The 23,145-nt window shown below is 49.2% G+C and overlaps 1 protein-coding gene across 1 annotated transcript in view; it reads right to left on the bottom strand.

The window, feature by feature from the left end:
• The window catches only part of FNDC10 (fibronectin type III domain containing 10), a 367,304-nt gene extending 346,031 nt beyond the window's left edge, over nt 1-21,273 (bottom strand). The window contains exon 1 of the mRNA XM_081016275.1: nt 18,693-21,273. Coding sequence (XP_080872401.1) covers nt 19,968-20,789 — 822 coding nt within the window. The 5' untranslated portion in view covers nt 20,790-21,273 and the 3' untranslated portion in view covers nt 18,693-19,967. The remainder of the gene's footprint in view (nt 1-18,692) is intronic.
• Between the last annotated feature and the right edge of the window lie 1,872 nt (nt 21,274-23,145).

Here is a 23,145-nt window from a genome sequence, read left to right as displayed (position 1 = left end):
AACTGGTGGGACACTGTGAGTAAATTATTTGGCTTGGACAAGGATGGGGCACCGTAGGGCAGGGGGCCTCTCTACCTGGCCCTGGGAATTCTCCCCTAGCCACACCCCTCAATGCCCCCCACCTAGCAAGTATTCTTGCCCGGCTGGGATGCGTCACTAAGCTCTCACTCTCTCCTTTTAAATTTATTTATTGATACCTATTCAAAGGTATAAAGGGACACAGGTGGCGCTGTGGGTTAAACCACAGAGCCTAGGACTTGCCGATTAGAAGGTTGGCGGTTCGGATCCCTGTGATGGGGTGAGCTCCCGTTGTTCGGTCCCAGCTCCTGCCAACCTAGCAGTTCAAAAGCACCTCATAGCGCAAGTAGATAAATAGGTACCGCTCCGGCGGGAAGGTAAACGGCGTTTCTGTGCGCTGCTCTGGTTCGCCAGAAGCGGCTTAGTTATGCTGGCCACATGACCCGGAAGCTGTATGCCGGCTCCCTCGGCCAAGAAAGCGAGATGAGCGCCGCAACCCCAGAGTCGGCCACAACTGGACGTAATGGTCAGGGGTCCCTTTACCTTTACCTTTATTCAAAGATATATAAAAAGGCGTACCCATTACAAAGTATCTTTTTATAATACAGTGGTACCTCGGGTTAAGTACTTAATTCGTTCCGGAGGTCCGTTCTTAACCTGAAACTGTTCTTAACCTGAAGCACCACTTTAGCTAATGGGGCCTCCTGCTGCTGCCGCGCCACGGGAGCACGATTTCTGTTCTCATCCTGAAGCAAAGTTCTTAACCTGAAGCACTATTTCTGGGTTAGCAGAGCCTGTAACCTGAAAGTGTATGTAACCTGAAGCGTATGTAACCCGAGGTACCACTGTACACTGAGATAAAACTCTAGGTGGCTTCCAACATATATAAAAACATTAAACATTTTTTTAAAAACTAAAACAAAAAATCCTTCCCTGTACAGGACTGCCTTCGGGTGTCTTCTAAATGTTGCGTACTTACTTATCTCCTTGGTTCTGGGTTCACATAAAGTCAGATTAAAATAGGGATGTCCAGAGTCGTCCATGACTGGACCTAATGGTCAGGGGTCCCTTTACCTTTACCATGCCCTCCCAACATTTCTCCGATGAAAATAGGGACGTTCTGGGTTCAAATCAGAAACCGGGATGGTTTCTGTAAATCCAGGGCTGTCTCTGGAAAATAGGGACACTTGGAGAGTCTGTAAGCGGGGATGGTGAGAGGAATGGCCTGGGGGAGAGGAGAGGTAGCTGGGAGAGAGTCCTGTGGGCCAAAGGGAAAGATCTGGGGGGGGGGGGGCGTGTTCCCTGTCCCTTGTATAAGGTGACTCACCAACATAAGGGAAGCCAGAAGATACTTCTGAATCAAGCCTTCTTCGCTGCTTCTATGTTTCCAAATTGTTGCAAAGAGAGCCTGTTCGTGTTAATTCCCCAGCTGGAAAAGGTCTGTATACAGATGGTTAAGAGGCCAGGTGACCACTAGATGGCAGCCTGGTGCCACAAACAGGGGGAGATAAACAAGCTACATTCACTTCTATTACACACACACACACACACACACACACACACACACACACACAGAGAGTGCTTTTTTCTGGGGGGGACGGATACCCCTAAACATTTTGTGAGTCTTTGTACCTTTGTCCATTTACTGTATTTTCCCCGAATTGAACTATAAAACGGTGATTTTCTTGAGTCAAAATGAGACCCCTAAATATTTTTTTAGGAAAAAAAAAGCACTGGTAATATAATATACAGTGGTACCTCGGGTTAAGTACTTAATTCGTTCCGGAGGTCCGTTCTTAACCTGAAACTGTTCTTAACCTGAAGCACCACTTTAGCTAATGGGCCTCCCGCTGCTGCCGTGCCGCCAAAGCCCGATTTCTGTTCTCATCCTGAAGCAAAGTTCTTAACCTGAGGTGCTATTTCTGGGTTAGCGGAGTATGTAACCTGAAGTGTATGTAACCCAAGGTACCACTGTAATATACAATACAATATACTGGAATTGTCTGTCACTGCTTCAGTAAAGCCAGACTTAAATTGTCAAAGCAGAAAAACATGTGAGTAGAAGAGGGGAAATAATGGGCTTCATGGCCACTCTAGTAGTAGCAGTAACATCAATTAATTGGCTAAAAACTGCAACAAGAACCATAAGAACAGCTGTATCCAATCTCAATTATACTTAGAGTAGAACAGTGAAAATTTGTGCGCATGACTAATTTAGATCCGTTAATTTCAGTGGGTCTGCTATGGGTCAGACTTAATTGGATGTGACCCAATAATACCTGTTTCCCTTAGCTAAACACTGATGATCAATATTTTAGTAGAGATTTTCTGATCACAAATCAATGTACAGGCAGGGAAGAAGTATATATCTTTCCTGTGGAAATTGGGTACATGCTGAAGCAGTTTTAGCAAGTAATCAATCGTAAGTAGCAGCATATAATAAACCATGCGAGTCCTTTCTGGAGAAAATAGGAGGCCAGAAAGTCTGATTAGGGAATATCATCTTCCCCCAATTGCAGCTTTCAATTGTGGATCCTTGGCAGTTAAACCCTACAGTAATAATGCTTGCAGGATACTTGATGCTAGCCCAAAGGCTGAGAAATTAATCAACCCAGTTCATCGGCTAATCATAATATTAATGATACTGCAAGTAATATTAAGAATAATACAAATTGTTCTGCATGACTTTTTGTATTTTCTGCTCACAGATCAGTGATCGGTAATGGTGTGGAAGTCAAGATAATGTAATTGGGAGGGAAATCTATTGGGTAGGGAGAGATCATGCAAGGTAGGAACCCACCCACCCCGCATAATTATCAAACACAGGGCAAAACAAAATCCACGGCTTTCTGGCAGCTGGCAAGACATTTTCTATGACACCCAGAGAAACCATCAGACACCATTTCATCCTTCTCTAGGCCAGGCAGCGGCCGCATTGAAACACCACAGACCGCAATCCGTTTGCAAAGTCTATCTCCAGCCTGCGGAATCGCTCTTGAGGAGAAATCAATCTGCTATTAAAAGTGTCTTGTCAAAATTAAAAATGGGAAAGCTCCGATCTGGAAGGGAAAACCTGGGGTTGAGAACCACTTGTTTGGAGTGCAGATCAACGGAGTTCTTTGGAAGGTGTCTGTGCTGAAGCAGGCTTCACCAAGCTGGTGCCCACCAGATGTTTTAGACTGCAACTCCCATCAGCCCCAGCCAGCTGTGCATCTTTTGTGTGTGGGGGGGTTGTCAATGGGGACTATTTATAACTTCTAATGGTTACAGGGAGCCCATGACTCCCTTGTTACAACAGCTCAGCTGGTCTGTTTCTGGACACAGTTGAAAGTGTTGCTTATGACCTATAAAGTCTTATATGGCTTAGGTCCAAGCTATCTGAAAGACCATATTCTCTCATACAAACCTGCCCAGGTTTTGAGATCTTCAGGGGAGGCTCTTCTCTCAGTCCCTCCACCCTTGCAGGTACACTTGATGTGGATGTAGGAAGGGCCTTCTAAGTGGCTGCCCCCAGACTTTGGAACTTCCGCCCTAGAGAAGTTAGACTGACTCTCCTTGCCTTGTTGCCCTTTTGCCACAGGTGAAGACTTACTTGTTCCAGCAAGCTTTGGGGAACCAACTGGCTTTAAGGAAAGGGCTGGTGCTGTGAAGTGTTCATTGTAACTACCTGTATGTTTTAATAGATCTTTTCCATATCAACATTGTTTTGATTCTAAGTAAAGGTAAAGGGGCCCCTGACCATTAGGTCCAGTCGTGGCCGACTCTGGGGTTGTGGCACTCATCTCGTTTTACTGGCCGAGGGAGCCGGCGTACAGCTTCCGGGTCATGTGGCCAGCATGACTAAGCCGCTTCTGACGAACCAGAACAGCGTACGGAAATGCCGTTTACCTTCCCACCGGAGCGGTACCTATTTATCTACTTGCACTTTGACGTGCTTTCAAACTGCTAAGTGGGCAGGAGCTGGGACCGAGCAACGGGAGCTCACCCCGTCGCGGGGATTCGAACCACCGACCTTCTGATCGGCAAGACCTAGGCTCTGTGGTTTAACCCACAGTGCCACCCACGTCCCTTTTTTTTTTATTCTAGTCAATGTTTATTTATGTTGCTTTGAACGTATGGTTTATATTTGACTTTCATCAGCAATGCTTTATTTTGGGTTGTTATATTTGACATTTTAACATGCTGTAAACCGCTTTGAGATTTTTTTTTCCCTCTTAAGAATATAAAGCGGTATAGAAATGGGATAAATAACAATAACAATTAATGATTGTTTCCCCCCTCTATGTTTTTAGCTGTTTCTACTTTACCTGTAAGCCACCTTGAGTCCCACTCTGGGGGAAAGGTGGAACATCATCATCATCATCATTATCAACAACAACAACAACTTCATTATGAAGTTCCAGACATGTAACAAATCACGCCTGGGTTGCAGTATTTGATGCAATGCAGAAGTGCCCCCAACACTTCTGTCTCTTTCTAACTTCTATTTCTCTCCTCAATATTTTGCAAAGCAATTTGTCTGTCTGTCTTCTGTGCATTCAAACACCTCTCAAGATATCGCCAGCTAATTTGGCACAGCAGTTCTTGAGATGGAGCAGCGAGTTTTGGTCCACATTTCGATACCTTAGGACACTATTTTGAACCGAGATGGTGTGCCACGATAGGTGGGGAGCCCTGCAGTTAGGAAGGGTGTGATATTTTCATTTGCAAATGAGCAGAAAGTGTACACTTCCTCCAGCGTCTGAGATGAAGGCTGCAATAAGAGCAGCTGGCCGCGTGTCTGCTGCCCCCAGCCAATTTCACTGATCCCAAGCCAGCATCTAATGGTGCAATAATGGCCTTGTCATTGTCACCGTTATGCTATTAGAGGGGGCAGTTGGGATCAGAGGATTGGCTGGGGGCAGCCCACGGGGCAGAGGCTGCCAGTTGCCGTGCCCTCCTCTTGGAAGTGCAGAGTGATTGATTCCCTTCTGAGTCCGTGGAAAAGGGGGGGGGGAGGGTTATCAATCTAAGCCAGCAAGCAAATGAATCAGTTGCTGCCTAATGTACTCTTGGCTCCTGGCTCAGTTAGCTCAGCTGAAGGTCAGACCGTTGCCGCAAGACTCATTTCTCCTTACGGAGCTTAAGAGAGGAGCAGCAGGAGGGAGAAGTCCCACCTACACAAATTGGCATTTCGTTGGAGAATAGAGGGGAAAGCTGCATCGAGAGCCAAAATGTTTTATTAGAGAATCATCGAGTTGGAACGGACCACGAGGGTCATCTAGTCCAACCCCCTGCAATGCAGGAATCTTTTTGCCCAACATGGGGCTCGAAACCACAACTCTGAGATTAAGAGTCTCATGCTCTACCAACTAAGCTACCCTAGCTTCTTAGTCATTGCATTTACTACTACTACTACTAGAGACGCGGGTGGCACTGTGGGTTAAACCGATCAGAAAGTTGGTGGTTCAAATCCCTGCAACGGGGTGAGCTCCCGTTGTTCAGTCCCTGCTCCTGCCAACCTAGCAGCTCGAAAGCACGTCAAAGTGCAAGTAGATAAATAGATACTGCTGTGGCAGGAAGGTAAACGGCGTTTCCGTGCGCTGCTCTGCTTCGCCAGAAGCAGCTTAGTCACGCTGGCCACATGACCCGGAAGCTGTACGCCGGCTCCCTCAGCCAGTAAAGTGAAATGAGTGCCGCAACCCCAGAGTCATCTGCGACTGGACCTAATGGTCAGGGGTCCCCTTACCTTTACCTTACTCTGACTGGAAGCAGCTCCCCAGGGTTTTCAGACAAGGAGCCACTCCCAGACCTACCTGGAGAAGCCAGGGATTGATCTTGGGACCTTCTGCACCCAAAGCAGATGCTCTAACCACTTAGCTATGGCCCTTCCCCAATCCATCATGTTTACCTATATATATGTATGTGCTGAGTCAGTTCAGATTGATGGGGTGGGGTGGGGGGAATGATTGTGTACACCCAGCTTCATCTTCCTTTCCCTGTTTTGCGTGTTGACGGGTGCTCCAGGTGGCAGGTTTGGCTTCCCAGATCAGGCTGTTGGGTGTTTAGCATGCAGGGCTCGTTTCTGCTGAGTCACTGATTGCAGGTGAAGCCTTTTATAGCAACAGAGGAGAGAGAAGGATGAAACGGAATGCAAAAAAGCATGACTTAGAGAAGAAAGGAGAGGGGGAAACCCCACCTCTGTGGCCTTAACATGTGCCAGGACTTCCTATGGCTCAGCAGCCCCCTTGCATCCATTTCCCAGCGCTGGGCTGTACAGAACACTGGAAGCAAGGAAAGATCAAAGTGTTCCTGAGCTGGTGCAAAGTGCATTTTCTTTAGCACTGGGAAACTATAGCAAAGCCTTTTAAATTAGGGTTTCTTGGGAAAGGTTCACCAGTAGGAGCCTTCTGGACTCAACCAGGGCTTGCAGAAAAGGGTTCCCTTTAAGCCCCAACAGTCTCCTTAACAGAGAGCAGAGATTCAAATGCCAACTAGTGAGCCTCCAGGTTTATCTATCTGACCCTCGGTGCTCTCTCCAGGCCACGCCCCTTCTCTCCAGGCCACGCCCCTCACCACTCTTGCTTCATACCCTGTTTTTGCCTGGCTGAAATATTCACTTGAAATCTGAAAATGCCGCTATTTTATTTTATTTTTAAAATTTCTATACCACCCTTCATCCTAGGTTCACAGGGCGGCTTACAACACGACAACAGCACATGCCATAGTAACAAACAAAAACAATACCCGCCCAGCAGTTCAATGAGCCATAGGTTGTTTAATCAGCCAAAGGCCTGGGAGAAGAAGTATGGTTTTTGCCTGGCACCTAAAGATATGTAACGAAGGCGCCAGGCGAGCCTCCTTGGAGAGAGCATTCCACAAGCAAGGAGCCACCGCAGAAAAGGCCCTGCTCTTGTGATGCCGCCACCTGGACCTCTGGTGAAGGAGGCTCACAAAGAAGGGCTCAGATGATGCCTGGATAAAGGGGTGTGTGGAAACTAGCCTGCCACACAAAGCTAAAGTTTATGTTCATTGCTCTGTCCACTTTTGGCTCTGGCTCTGCTCACTAGGCGACTGTGGCCCCTGGTAGGTGGCTCATGGGGCTCGCAGAATGAAAGAAAGGATTCCCAGCACTGGCTGAAGCTCTCCATCCGCTCCAGATGATTGCTGCTGCAACATTCCACACTGGCTGCTTTTGGGGAGCCTTGCGTCCTGCTAGGATGTGTATCTTGCTTCACAGTGAGCTGACCATGGTCCTGCTTTCTGAGAATTAGCCTGTACTTCCGCTACATTTATCCAAAAAGCCCCCCTGCAGAATCCAGCCTAGAACATGATAGGAAAGGGCAGCGATCCTTTTGAATTCTGCAACCGACTGTACCTTCTAAGTTTTTGTTGTTATTGTTCATCCGGCAGTGTGGTAGCCTAGAATTCTTTGGTGGTGGGAGATGTGCTTCAAATATGCTTAAAGGCAGTGTATGCAGCCATAGTATCTCAGAGCAGCCTACCTCACAGGGTTCTTGTGAGGATGAAACAGAAAAGGGGAAAAACATTTTGTGCCACTTTGCAGTCCTTGGAGCAAAACACAGTAGTAGTAGTAGTAGTAGTAGTAGTAGTAAAGGGACCCCTGACCATTAGGTCCAGTCGTGACCGACTCTGGGTTTGCGGCGCTCATCTTGCTTTATTGGCAGAGGGAGCTGGTGTACAGCTTCCAGGTCATGTGGCCAGCATGACTAAGCCGCTTCTGGCGAACCAGAGCAGCCCACGGAAACGCTGTTTACCTTCCCGCATCCCTTGCCAGTCAGAGTAGACAATACTAATCTAGATGGACCAGCGACCTGGCTTGGTATAAGGTAGCCTTCTACCTTCCTTTGGCTGAAGGGAAGGGCAGTAGCTCGGTGGCAGATCATCTGCTTTGCATGCAGAGGGTCACAGGTTCAATCCCTGGTGTCTCCAGGAAGGGCTGGGAGAAATGGGGAAACCTACCATTGATTCTGAACCTTCTGCCCCCATTCCTGTGTTTATGCTTCCACTTTCCTCTCCCTGGCCTGGGGACAAGGTGCCACCTCTATTTACAGCCCTTTGGGGAAGAGAAGTGGTGTGATCACCACATTCTATTCCTGCCGCACACACGTGCCTGTCTGTTCCAAATATAGCCCTCTATTATCTGAAATGCCTCTGATTGTGTCCAGGGGTGTGAACGAATGCATTTCTTCGTGTGCAGCGAAGAAGAGGTTCCGTCCTCTCTCTTCTTGACTGCCTGACTTGACGGAAGGACCGGCCTGAAGTCTTCTGGACCCAGATGCTGTTGGCAGAGGGGAGAGGAGTCTGCAAAAGTCAACATGTCTCTCTTGTGGACTGATCTGGCCATAGAAATTGGTCTCAGATACAGGGAGGTATATAAGGAAGCCAAACCCCTGCCCCCCATGAGAAAAGATTATACAAATCCTCTTTGTTGACCATCCCCAGTAGGGGCTGCCAGCTTCATCCTAAAAGTGGGGCAGGGGGCTGCCCCACAACACTGTGAAAAGCCCTGGGTGGGAGGTGTTAAATTGTTCTTATATGCAACCACAGCGGCAAGAGTACTGTTAGCCCAGAAAATGGAAGCAAGAAGAAATTCCGACGAAAGAAGAATGGCAGACGAAATTAATGGACTATGCAGAATTGGACAAAATGACAGGAAGGATTCGAAACCTGCGGGACCAGAGATTTACAGAAGATTGGAAGAAGTATATGAATTATTTGAAGAGCAACTGTAATCCACAAATTACGCTAGTAGGACTACAAGAAGTTTTGTAAGGAGAAATATATGAAATGTTACAAAGTAGAAAAAGACAGAGATATTGGTTATGAGTTTGAAATGTAATAGGGAAAATAAGAAATGCATACTAAGAGATTAGATTGGAAAATTTTCAGACAGGACTGATGGAAGTCAAAAAAATTGAATAAGATGTAAAAGTATGTTTAATTACTGTTGAAAGTGGTATGTTAAAAAAACTAATAAAAATTTATATATATAAAAAAAGAAAAGCCCTGGGTGGGTGGGGGTATCAGATGAACCCCCCCCTGCCTGAAACCCACAACTGTGGTGATGCTGAGCTAGGAGGTCCTCACTCTGCCCACAGCAGCTGTCCTTGTCTTTACATCTTTAGACCCTCTGGACTGGGGGAGGGCAGCCCACCCCCTCCCTCATAACACTAGACTTCATGTACATCCCACGAAACAGAAAGTTAGAAAATTCAGGACCAATAAAAGAAATCCCTTGTTCACGCAGCACAAACTATGGAACTCCCTGCCACAATAGGCAGTGAACGCCAACCAACCTGGATGGTTCGAAAAGAGGATTATGAGGGGGTTGGACTAGACAACCTGAAATTACAGAACACGACCCTTTGGGTCCCTTCCAACGCTACAAGTATATGGATTCTATAAAATCTATGGCGCGAACACATAGGGAATGCTGCGTACAGTTCTGATAGCCTCATATCAAACAGGCTACATTAGAGTTGGAGAAGGTTTAGAAAGGTGCAACCCCAATGATCAAGGGGTGGAAGGCACTCCCCAGTGAAGAAAGGCTGCAGTGTTTGGGACTGGTTCGGGGTAGCCTCATAAGAAGGGCCCAGCTGGAACAGGCCAAAGGTTCTCCACTGTGGCCAGAAATACATTTCCAGCAAGCAAGACTGGGAGGAAACATCCGTCCCCTATTGTGTGCGCCACAATGGCTGTCATTTTATGGTACATTGCCCTTGAGCCTGGAGGCTCTATTTGGCTCTTTACTGCCCTCGACGTGTCTCTTTTGGTCGAATCCTTTACAGTGGTACCTGTTAGTATCTTCAGCTCACAGGCAGAGGTACCTGGCCTCCCCCGAGGCAATTGAGCGAGATACTGTGTTTACCGTCCGTCTGCGACCTCCGGCAGGCTAGGTAAACAAACCGGCGATCCTCCTCAAACGTGAGCAGGACACACCCTCCTCCTTCTCTCCCTCCCTGCACTCCCCCAGGGAGGGGAAGAAAGACAGACAGGAGTCCTTTCTACATGTTTTATTCCTGTCACTCAACAGTACAGAGAAATGTGACTGTTCCCTTCAGTCTCCATTAGAAGAGTCACAACTCCTCCCCTGTACTTCCAGCACAGGTCAGATGACACACTGAGCTAACATCCGGTGCTCAGTACAGAGAATAGGCTCCACCTTTTCTCCAACAGTACATCTGCAAAACACAACATCCTGTTTTGCATTCCAGCCATCTGGAGCTGGCTTTTGCCTTGGTGCTTTTTCCCTATTGTGTGCGCCACAATGGCTGTCATTTTATGGTACATTGCCCCTGAGCCTGGAGGCTCTATTTGGCTCTTTACTGCCCTCGACGTGTCTCTTTTGGTCGAATCCTTTACAGTGGTACCTAGGGTTACAGACGCTTCAGGTTACAGGCTCCGCTAACCCAGAAATAGTACCTCGGGTTAAGAACTTTGCTTCAGGATGAGAACGGAAATCGTGCTCCAGCGGCGCGGAGGCAGCAGGAGGCCCCATTAGCTAAAGTGGTGCTTCAGGTTAAGAACAGTTTCAGGCTAAGAACAGACCTCCGGAACGAATTAAGTACTTAACCTGAGGTACCACTGTATTCCCCAAGCCAAAGAGGACCCCACAACACAACAAACGCCAGTGTATATGCAGTGGTTAGACTGCCAGACTAGGAGAGCCTGCATTCAAATCTCCACTAGGCCACAAAGCTAAAGGAGTGACCTTGTAAATGAGCCTCACTCTCTCAGTCCAACCTACCTTGCAAGGTTGTTTGAGAGGATAAAAAGGAGAGCTAGCCTTGTGCTCTGCCCTGATATCCTCGGTGGAAGGATGGGAGACAGAAATGCAAGTAATCACTAGCCTGAAGTCTGGCTACTGCCAGCTTTATTTATTGCTGATTCAACTCAGGTGTTTCCCCTCCTTCTCCCCTAAATAAAAACACTGTCCATTGAGCACAACCTGCCGTCACCATCCCCCTTCTCCCCAGTGCTCTGTTTCCAAGCCTCTGCAGTGTTATCTTGCCAATAAATCAAATTACCCCCATTTAAAAGGAGGAAGGAAACTGCTGCATCCTAAATGGATCGTTCTCCTGCCTCCCGTTTTTAAGCTCAAGGTCGGTCATATTGATCTTGGCGCCTCTTCTTATCCCTTTGAAAAGAAGGAGAGGGAGTTATTTTAAGTCGCCCCGATAGGCCAGAACAAATCTGAGGGTTGATAAAGAATTGCCCTGGCTGCATTTTCTTAAGAGCTGCAATTTCCAGGGCGTGGGAAGGGCAGGGGATTGCTTTTAGGGATATTAATGTCCTTTGTAAAAGGAGAGAGTGGGGAGGAGAGGTGAATAGAGTCTGATTCACCTGTGCAGAGGTTGTGATACCTTCTGAGTTTTTTTTGGGGGGGGGCTGTGTGTGTTAAACCTCCACACACAAACTTAGCGTGGGGTCAGTTGTTTCATTTATTTATTTTGAAATAGATTTTATTAAGGTTTATAGAGAAACATACAAGACTTAATATCTTTTCCCTTTTTTAAAAAACCAAACCAATACTTTTATCTATATACAATAAAAACACAAGGGGGGGCTAGAACTTCCAATTCCTCATCTATCTGCTATAGGCTCAGTTGTTTTAAAACAAAACCCTTGCCCATCTGAACATAAAAAACACTGAAACAGTCTAGATCGTTGTTTAGAGGCTTACACAGATACTTACAATATTCCCAATTATTGCTCTTGTAAGGGTCTCCTAACAACTCTTGGCACCGCTAACCACAGCTCCCAGAATCCTTTGGGGGAAGCCATGACCGTTTAAGAGTGCTTTGAATCTATGGCGTGGATTTGGCCTTTGGAGCTGTGTAACCCCATAACCTCCCACACTGAGAGCCGAAGGCTTTTGTCTGAGGGTGGGAGCCGGGAGAGAAGGGTTTGGGCAACCCAGGATTTCCTCAGAAGGCAGATGCGCTGTTTTGTGTGGATTCCGGCGGCCAGCATGGCACAGGATATAAGCTCTTCACAGAACCATCTGTTCAGCTGGGTCCCCTGTCACATGCGACACCATCTGCCAAACCTACCAGGCAGGGAGGCGGGGAAGGGAAGAGTCACTATTTATATCCACCGCCAGCTCAAGGCGGCAGCAGCAAATGGACAGCGAGAAAAACTCAATGGGATACCCTTTTCACAATCCCACTGGCATTGATCTGCCCAATTTGGTAGCTTAGAACCACATAAATGTTTCTGACATTTATTTTCCTCCACTTTCTTACACACCAGGTTCCGCCACGCTGGCAACTTCTTAAACACCAGTACCAAGGTGATCCGAGGCTCATCGGCAAATGTATTTCTTTGCAAATTGCTTTTATTGTACAGATTCCAATTTCACCTGAGGAAACCTTTATTGCATGGGTAGGCAAACTAAAGCCCGGTGGCCGGATCCAGCCCAATCACCTTCTAAATCCAGCCTGCGGCGGTCCGGGAATCAGCAGGTTTTTACATGAGTAGAATGTGTCCTTTTATTTAAAATGCCTCTCTGGGTTATTTATGGAGCATAGAAATTCGTTGAAATATAGTCCGGCCCCCCACAAGGTCTGAGGGACAGTGGACCGGCCCCTCGCTGAAAAAGTTTGCTGACCCCTGTTATTGCAATGCTCCATTTTAAACAAACAAACTTCCCTGCATCTTGAAATTTAGTCTGGCAGGGTAAAGCATTAGATCCAGCCCTTTTCCTTGACTGCTAGCTTTCCACGTGCAGAGGTGCACATGGGAGAATTCAGTCATGTGATTCTGCACCTGTCCACACCTGCAAAACGAAGGGCTGTAATCCAAGGAGGTCTGTGTCATTTGGTTCTTTGGAACAAGGAAGACAGCTTCCAGTGGACTCTTTTGATAGTGGGAAGAGCAGGGGCAAAAGTTTGCAATGAAAAGGAGGCATTCTGATCCTGTATTGGCAGTGGTGGCTGGTGCCTCTTGGAACCGATAGGGTGGAAAGCAGGGAGCCCAACAGTAGGTGGCGCCAGAGACAATGACAGGCAGCTCCAATTTATTCTAGTTCTGTCCCCATCCTCCTCCCTGGTGTGTTTCACAAGGGCAGCATTGAGACTAAGGAAGAGTGCCTCCACTCTCTGGCCTGGATGTCAGAAGGCAGGCAGGTGGGTGCTGGCTGAGGTTGGTGAGGCAGTGCCCCGCTCAGCTTAAATGGTCCAGCCTCTACTATGTATTGGGCAAACCCACATAGTATCTGATTGGCTACTGCTTCTGTGCTTGTCTTAGCCTTGCAAGCAACTGTACCTGAAAAAGAGAGCCAAACATCTCTCCAGTAGGCCCCACATGTAAGTAAAGGTAAAGGGACCCCTGACCATTAGGTTTGGGGTTGCAGCACTCATCTTGCTTTATTGGCCAAGGGAGCCGGTGTACAGCTTCCAGGTCATGTGGCCAGCATCACTAAGCCGCTTCTGGCGAACCACAGCAGCGTTTACCTTCCCGCTGGAGCGGTACCTATTTATCTACTTGCACTTTGACATGCTTTCGAACTGCTAGGTTGACAGGAGCAGGGACCGAGCAACGGGAGCTCACCCCGTCACGGGGATTCGAACCGCCGACCTTCTGATCGGCAAGCCCTAGGCTCTGTGGTTTAACCCACAGCGCCACCAGTGTCCCCACATGTACTACCCATTTAAAACATCACCATGCCCTTTTAAACAGTCCTGGCTTCCTCCCAAAGAATCCTGGGAGCTGTAGTTCGTTAAGGGTGCTTAGAGTTGTTAGGAGACCCCTATTCCCCTCCCAGTGCTACCATTCCCGGGGGCGTTTAACAGGCAACCGCTCTTCCCAAGGAACCTTGGAAATGGTAGTGCTGGGGGAGGAATAGGGTTCTCCTAGCAACGTTCAGCACCTTTAACTAACTACAGTTCCCAGGGTGCTTTGCGGGCAGAGGCGTAATGCTGCTTTAAAGCTTGGATGTATAAATCAACACAGACCTGATCTTCATGCAAGAAACAACGCACTGAGACATATACTTGTTTTTATTAACTTTTATTTGCTCCTGACAGAAGGTAATGGGAGCTACTGAGAATCGAGCCCGCTCCTTATTTGCATAGCTCCACCCTGAATTCCATTTCTTGGTCACACCACACGGTGACAAAGAGATAGGACCCAGAAACTGATTTTTAATACATGTGTTAATTGTGTGTAAGCCACTTTGCGTGTTTGCTCCCAAAAGCATTCATAATAATGTGTTGTTTTTTTATTTAAAAAAATGACAAAAGAAATCAGCTGGGAACACGGCATATAGCCTTGGGCTAGTTATTCTCTATGGGGCACAGCTCCCATCTGTTTACATGGGGGGAACTAGCAGAAACGGTTTTTAAAACAATCTACACACATTGGTATTGCTGTAGAAATGCTGAACGACTAGACACAGCTTAATTGTGTTAACCAAAAAAAGAGAAAACCACAACTACCATTCAAAGATCCTCAAACGGATCTCCTACGATGAGATCTGGCAATTGCTTTTTTTTTTGTGGTGGTGGGGGAAATCACCAACAAACCAAATTAAACCAATTAAAAGTAATTTAACAGCTCGTTAACTAAAATGCCTTTACAGCTACTGTAAAAGAGACAACAGCAAAGTATTTGTTATCCCATAAAACTGATGGAGTGGAAACCAGCGGTGTGTGTGTGTGTGTGTGTGTGTGTGTGTGTGTAGAGAGCACAAAGGGAGAGGGGACACTTAAGGCACAAGATAGTTAATACCAAAGCATGGCGACAACTGGGGTGTTACAGAAGCGGCAAGCGAGAAGGACTGAGAGCCAGATGGCCAAACAGTTGACAACAGTTAGTGGACCACAGTGATGGGAGGTGCCTTTGCCAAAGGACAGCTTCGGTGCATTGGTGACAGGGGAAATCACCCACTGAAGTCAATTTTACATCATGCTTATTAAAGGTTCTCCTCACTCCGGTGACTGGTGTCCCGTCGGGCTGAACAGTAGGAGGCCAACAGTAGGGGGAGCCAAAGGCAATGGCAGGCAAGTTTTGACCCCATCTTCCTCCCTGGTGAGTTTTACAAGGGGTAAGAGGAAGGCCACTAGCCAGGGACTGATTGTAAGAAGGCAGGGAGGTGGGAACGGCCTGGCGGAGGGCAGCCAGGGGTTAGTAGGGCACTGCCTCATTTGCCCCAAAGGGCCAGCATCCACTACACTTCATGTTTCCACCTTTCAGACTCCGGGGCCTTTAAATGAGCCCTGCCCTTCCTCCTCAAGGCCAGACAAGGACGGGGAACCGAACCCACAACCTCGTGCTCCACCGACTGAGCTATCCCAATGGGAACCAAGTCAGGGTCCACACCTATGTAGCCACCAAACCAGTTTTAGGGGTCTGCTCCTTGCGAACAAAGCCCCAAATAACTCTGGAGCTGATTACCTGAAGAATCACCTTCTTCTTCACTGCCTGGTAAGGGCACTACTAATGGAGTCCAGTTATTTATCGCCATGGCCTGATGCTTAGTTGAAAGCGGGCACAGGAGGAGGGCTTTTTCACTGGTGGCGCATACCTGGGAGGTCCCCCAACTTGGCCCGATAGAGATTTCTAGGGCCAACCCTGTTCTTCCAATTACCAATTGTTTTAACTGATTTTAATACTGTATTTTCGTATTGTTGTGACCTGCAGAAGGACCTTATGGTAGATAGATAAAAAAACACATCGGCTGGTGTGCGGCGCTAGTCCAACAATATCTGGAGGGCCACAGATTTCCTATCCTTGCCCTAGAGCGACCATTTAATAGAAGAGTAGCGCTGGAAGAGACACCGAAGGACATCTAGTCCAACCCCCGGCGATGCAGGACTTTCAACTAGAACTGGCAGAAAATTCACACATGTTAAAGGTAAAGGTAAAGGGACCCCTGACCATTAGGTCCAGTCGTGACCGACTCTAGGGTTGCGGCGCTCATCTCGCTTTATTGGCCGAGGGAGCCGGTGTACAGCTTCTGGGTCATGTGGCCAGCATGACTAAGTCGCTTCTGGTGAACCAGAGCAGCGCACGGAAACACCGTTTACCTTCCCGCCGGAGCGGTACCTATTTATCTACTTGCACTGTGACGTGCTTTCGAACTGCTAGGTTGGCAGGAGCTGGGACCAATTAACGGGAGCTCACCCCGTTGCGGGGATTCGAACTACCAACCGTCTGATCAGCAAGCCCTAGGCTCTGTGGTTTAACCCACAGCGCCACCCGCGTCACACACATTACTGCTACCCAAACAAGGAAGTCTGATCAAATGAGCATCTATGCCCCCCATTTCACCACTGTGTTACCTTTTCCCATCACAGAAACAGAAAACGGTATCTAAGCACCTGAGCGAGATGAAAGTTTTTCCTCCCTTGAAACCAAGCCAGAGAAAATTCAGCAAACAGAGCAACAGAACTGTTGACCAATCTTATTCTAAGCAGGTGTGGGAAACCTCTGGCTCGCCAGGTGTCTCTGAACTACAACTCCCATCTTTCCTGGCTATGGCCACACTTGCAAGGAAGGATGGGAGCTTTAGTCCAGCAATGTCTGTAGGGCCACAAGTTCCCCACATCTGCTTTAATGCAAAGTCTGACCTCAGGGACAGTCAACCTGGTGCCCTCTGACTGATGTTGGGCTACAACTCCCGTCAGTCCCTGCAAGCATGGTCAATAGCCAGGGATGGTGGGAACTGTAGTTTAGCGACACCCGGAGGGCCCAAGCCAGCAGATGATGCAAGCTAAAACTCAGGGACATACAGAAGTCATCATCTTAGCCACCCTTAGTCTAACTCATATATGCTTCTAAAATCCTTTTGAAACCTGAATTTCATCTCTGGGAAACTCTAGTTTCAAGGAAGCCTCCATCTCCCTCTAAAGTTATTTGAGAACAGTTAGACACGGAACGATGTTTGACAACAATTTGAAACGAATGACTTCAAATTCATTTTCCCCCCATATATAAAACCTGAAAACCACTTTCCCCCCTTCTTTTTTAAAAGAATGTACTACTTTGTGCTGAAGGTCAAAGGTTTGGGGACATACCTAGAGCCACCCGCAGATGTGCTCATTGCTACACGCTGTCCCCTGTTTAAGCAGGTGTGGGATTATGACAGAATAGAAAAAGTTACTTCAAGATCGTTTTTTTGAAACACTGCATTTTCAAAACTTCAAAAATTCAGACGGCAGATTCTCACATTTGAGTTCTGGGGTTTTCTGCTTCAAGAATTCAGCTCAACTCTTGGGGAAGAGAGGTGCCTGGTTCTCCTTACTTGAGGCATCAGTTCCATCTTCGGTCCAGATGCAGGCTAACAAGTCCCAGACATGATGGATGAGAAGATGCATATTCTGGACCGGTCCAGGTGTGTCTCAAAGCTAAAGCTGATGCAATGGAGGCAACCCTACTTTGCTTCAACGGGGCCAGGTGCCATGGAGAAATGCTTCTATACTTTTTCTGAAGGTGTCCAACTTCCCCCACTTCCCCAACCAGCTGGTGGAGGGAACCGCTGCTTAGCTCGGAGAGCACTTTGGTCAGGGGCACTTTGCATTTATTCCTGCACTTCCTACACCACCCGAGCTTTGACATTCAGAACAGACTTCTGAATGGGGAAGAAACAGAGGCTGCATACACAAAGTGCCTTTGAAGCATACCCCACTCCAAGAAACCTGGGAACTGCAGTTTACCCTGCACAGCACTACAATTCCCAGCACCCATAACAAACTACAGTTCCCAGGATTCTTTGGGGAGGGGGAAAAATGTATGCACAGCCAGAGGTTGCTTTGTTCCATCACAGCTGTTCCCAGCATCATCTTCAGCTAGCCCTTATATTTCTGCTCACCCACCCAAGGGATTCCCCTTGGTCCTAGCTTCCCCTCTTATTCCCCTCCTGCTCCCAGAGCAGACACTAGTCTCTTTCCTAATAGCCAGCAGCCCCACAGACATGGTCCCTATCCCTGGGATCTCCAAGTCTGGAGGCATTTTGCACCGCTTCTCACCAAAAAGGGCTGCTCCCCCCAAAATGGGGATGCCTCTTTAAAATACAACATCTGTACACTGTGTAGGCAGGCAAAGTGAGTGAAGTCAGTGAGGGGTTAACAGAGCATGTGGGACTTTACCTGCAAATTTCTCAAAGAACCAGAAAAGGCAGTGAATGGGGAGCTCACACCACTGAAAGCAGGGCAACCTGGAGCAAGTGGACTTCCTATTAGGTGGTGACTGACCCACAATCCAAAAATCCAAGTCAAGTCATCACTTGATGGTGCAGTTGTCACATGATGTGTGCAGGTGTGGAGATGAGCCCTAGGCAACTGTGTGAGGGCTTCCCCCAGAGGTCTCTAGCCAGAGAGGACCAGAACTACTGTTTCATAAAGTAGGGGAGGGAGCCTCCCTCTCTCCTTGCCCCCCAACAGAATGGGTAGGTCCAGTGCAGTCTACCATCACCCTCATAGTAAAGGTAAAGGGACCCCTGACTATTAGGTCCAGTCTCTGGGGTTGCGGCGCTCATCTCGCTTTATTGGCCGAGGGAGCCGGCGTACAGCTTCCGGGTCATGTGGCCAGCATGACTAAGCCGCTTCTGTCGAACCAGAGCAGCGCACGGAAACACCGTTTACCTTCCCGCCAGAGTGGTACCTATTTATCTACTTGCATTTTGACGTGCTTTCGAACTGCTAGGTTGGCAGGAGCAGGGACCAAACAACAGGGGCTCTGTAGTTTAACCCACAGCGCCACCCGCGTCCCTATCACCCTCATAACCACAAATCTTAGGGTGCTTCCAGACCGTTGCTCTCTTTGAGCGGGGTCCAATCACATACCAGCAAATTCAGGTTCTAGAAATGCAGGAAGCTGACTCTTGGTCCATATAACCCAGTAATGGCAACACCAACCAGCAGCAGTGACCCAGGGTTTTAGACACAGGAGACGTTCCCAGCCCTTGCTGGAGACGTCGGGGATTGAACCTGGGACCTTCTGCATGCAAAGCAGATGCTCTACCATTGAGCTACCTACCGCCTGGCCAATTATAGTGGGGAGGTCTTGCGCAGCAAACCTGCTTCCCCTAAAGACTGGAGTTTTAGCAATAAGGAAAGTAACAGTGAAAACACACTGGAAGGGCAATGCTTCCTTTGAGGCATTGTCTAACCACCCTACAAAAAAATCAGGATGAATGCAACATGAATGCAACATAAACAGGTAATCTAGAAGGGCCCCATGTCGATTCATCCTATGAGTTTTCATTGATTAAATGGTCAGCCAATTAAATTTGCATAAATATGCCCAGGAAATATGCCCAGCAGTGAAAGTGGGGGGTGGGGAGGGGAAAGAAAGAATGTCATGTCTCTTGTTGGAAGAAGCATTCCCAGATGTGGGAGAAGAGGGGAAATATTATAAATTAACCTAAATATATCTATTTTTTAAAGTGTGGCATTAATCCAAAGAAGGCACCCTTTTAACTGAGCTAAAAGGATTTTGAAAAGAAGTGCTTCCCCCAATCAGGCCAAGACCCTTTGCAGCCCTAATTTGCAACTGGATCCGCTTGCCAGTTAAAGTCCAGACTTGCTACCAAGTAAATGTGACCGGGATCCCACCTGCACAGCCCCTTCCTCCTGGGCAGGCTTACTCAGAAAGCAATCCCCGGGAAGGGGGGCTTTATAGCCAAGCAAACCTGAAAGAATACTAGAATTGCAGAATTGGAAGGCACCCCAGAGTCATCTAGTCCAACCCCCTGCAATGCAAGAATCTCCACACACAGGCCCCCCATCCGATTTGAAACCAATGTGAAAGGGGGGTGGGCTTCCGACGCTACACCCCATTATGGCTTACTCCCGTGATTACATAAAGTAATTCGGAGCAGGGATCACAGCTGTGCGTCCTCGGCAAGATGCGCACGCTCAAAGGATGCTCGCTGGGGCTCTCTTCCCCCGTCCACCCGAGGGCAGCCAGGGTCTCACTGCGCGCTCCTCGGGGCTTAACCCGCCTCAGTTTCCCCTCTTGGCGGCGGGCGCGGCGGGGGGCGTGAGGTTCTCGGTGAGATAGGCGACCAGGAGGCAGATGAAGACGAGCATGACGCAGATGGAGCCCCCGACGGCCGTCATGGCGACCACGATCTCCCGCATGCCGGCCGGCTCCACGGTGAACTCCACGCATTCCGGAGGCCACCGGAGAGGAGGAGCAGAATCAGGATCGGTGCCGTTGGCGGTGGCAGCAGCGGCGAAGAGGGGCTGCAAGCAGAGGCGGTAGCGGACGCTGCCGTGCGCGTCCTGCAGCAGGTAGTCGCGGCAAGCGGCGCCCAGCTGGACGCGGTCGCACTGGAAACGCGTGTAGGCGCCTTCCCACGAGCACGAGAGCGAGAAGCCGCGCAGCAGGCCGACCTCGGCCGAGGAGGTGGGAGCTTCGGCTCCCTCGTCGTCGCCGTCTTCTTCCCCCTCGGCCAGCAGGGGAGGCCAGCCCCACTGCAGGAGGACGCTGCCGTTGAGGAGCACGTTGGCCAGCAGGGCGCGCCCGGGCGAGCGGTGCGCTTTGCAGCTCCGCGGCGCGCACTGGAAGCCCCGCGCCCGGCTGCGGAAACACAGGCGCCCGCCCTGCGCCCCCGAGGCTCCGCCGCCGCCGTCGGGGCCTTCGCTCAGCACCTTGTACGGGCACCACGGGTCTCCCTCCGCACCCGCGTCCTCGGCGCCTCCAAGCGGCGGGTCCCCGTGCGCGCCGCGCGGCTCCGAGGCTCCCCAAGCCGTCGGGACGCCTCCCGGCCGCGGCGCCCGGCCCAGGCCGAGCAGGGCGAGCAGCAGGAGCCGGAGAAGCATGGCTGGCGCCGGGGCATGGAGGAGCAGGAGCACGAGCAGCGCGGGGGAAACGGCTTTCCCGGGCCGGGATCCGGCGCGCTCTAGCGGGGCTTGGGCGCAAAGGGAAGCCCCGGCCGGAGGCAGGCCGAGGCGGGACCCCGGCGACCTCGGCTTTCCCGGGCAAACGGCAGGGACATTTTCAAAGTGCCAACTTGAAGAGGGCGAGGCGGCGGCGCTGGCGCCGGCGGTGGCGCCTCCTTTCGGGTGGGATCCGGGAGGTTCGGGCGCCGCCCAGCGGCCCTCCTCCTCCAGGCGGCGGCGCGGTTAACTCTCGCTGGGTCTGGGAGGTGGAATCGGAGAGAAGAGGGGGTGCGCGTGGGAACCATTAAAAGTGCGTTTTGTATAAAGGCAGTGTGGTGTAGTAGGTAGAGTGCCACCCCTGCGAGACTTGGGTTCGAATCCGGCCTTGGCTCTGAAGTGTTGGGCTGGCCCCTCGCTCTCTGCTTAACCTACCTCACAGGGTTGTGCAGCTTGTTGTTGTTTAGTCGTGTCCGACTCTTCGTGACCCCATGGACCAGAGCACGCCAGGCACTCCTGTCTTCCACTGCCTCCCGCAGTTTGGTCAAACTCATGTTCATAGCTTCGAGAACCCTGTCCAACCATCTCGTCCTCTGTCGTCCCTTTCCCCTTGTGCCCTCCATCTTTCTCAACATCAGGGTCTTTTCCAGGGAGTCTTCTCTTCTCATGAGGTGGCCAAAGTATTGGAGCCTCAGCTTCAGGATCTGTCCTTCCAGTGAGCACTCAGGGCTGATTTCCTTCAGAATGGATAGGTTTGATCTTCTTGCAGTCCATGGGACTCTCAAGAGTCTCCTCCAGCACCATAATTCAAAAGCATCAGTTCTTCGGCGATCAGCCTTCTTTATGGTCCAGCTCTCACTTCCATACATCACTACTGGGAAAACCAAAGCTGTAACTACAGTGGTATTTCGGGTTACATACGCTTCAGGTTACAGACTCCGCTAACCCAGGAATAGTACCTCAGGTTAAGAACTTTGCTTCAGGATGAGAACAGAAATTGTGCTCTGGCAGCAGCAGGAGGCCCCATTAGCTAAAGTGGTGCTTCAGGTTAAGAACAGTTTCAGGTCAAGAACAGACCTCCGGAACGAATTAAGTACTTAACCCGAGGTACCACTGTATATGGACCTTTGTTGGCAAGGTAAAGTCTCTGCTTTTCTGCAAAGTCAGTGAGGTCATATCCAGAGCTGGTTCCAGAGTAGAGCTGCTGAAGCTGTTTTGATTTATGTCACAGAACCAATCAATCACATGATGGGGCGCAAACACACCTTTTGAATGACAATGCCCATGAACTTGGGGTGGGGGGGGGAGCGGCCCCCTGAAATATTTCAGGGAGTGAGTTAAGAGACCTCGGCCCCTAGGAGTTGGCTTCTATGCAAGGTTTATATATCCCTCGCAGAACACTACAACTTTGGGACTTCTTATGAAACTGAATGTCGACAGACAAAAAAGAAAGCGCTTATTCACCGAGTGTGTAGTTTAACCTGTGGAACTCACTCCCACAGGAAGCCGTGTCGGCCCCCAACTTGGATGGCTTTAAAAGAGGATTAGACCAATCCATGGAGAAGGCAGCAATGCTTCTGAATACCGGCTGCTGGAAACCACAGGAGGGGAGAGGGATCTTGTGCTCAGATCCAGCTTGCAGGCTTCCCAGAGGCTTCTGGTTGGCCACTTACTGTATTTTTCGCTCCATAAGACACACCTGACCATAAGACACACATAGTTTTTAGAGGAGGAAAACAAGAAAAAAAATATTCTGAATGAAACAGTGGATATATGATTTTTGTGGTTCATGCTGTGGCCACAGACATGTGATCTGATGGTGAATTTGCGGTGACCCAATGCAAAAATCCTGAGGATCCATGTGGATCCGTGCTTTGTAACCATGTTCTTGTGCCATTGTGGCCCCACGCAACGGTGGATGCGTGATTTTTTTTGGTGCAGGCTGTAGCCATGGACATGCTATGTGATCTGATGGTGAATTTGGGGTGACCCAATGTAAAAATCCTGAGGATCCATGGGCTTTTACCTCCCCACTCCCAGGCAGCCTCCGCTAGCGTCCCTTATCTCTCTCCCCGATTGGCAAACAATCAGCGGCTTTGTTTCAACACCCACTTCCCTCTTTCAAAAAAAAAAGCATGATCTGCTTTTTGCCCCTGGGCAATTTGGCTCCAGGAACAACGCATTCACTCCATAAGACGCACAGACATTTCCCCTTCCTTTTTAGGAAGAAAAAAGTGTGTCTTATGGATCAAAAAATACAGTATGAGAACAGGATGTTGGACTAGATCAGGATGTTTGG

The sequence above is a fragment of the Podarcis pityusensis genome, assembly GCF_964106645.2.
Source record: "Podarcis pityusensis genome assembly, chromosome: 8".
Classification (NCBI taxonomy): Eukaryota; Metazoa; Chordata; class Lepidosauria; order Squamata; family Lacertidae; genus Podarcis; species Podarcis pityusensis.
Note: the sequence above shows the minus strand (reverse complement) of the source record. Positions and strands in the feature narration are given on the sequence as shown.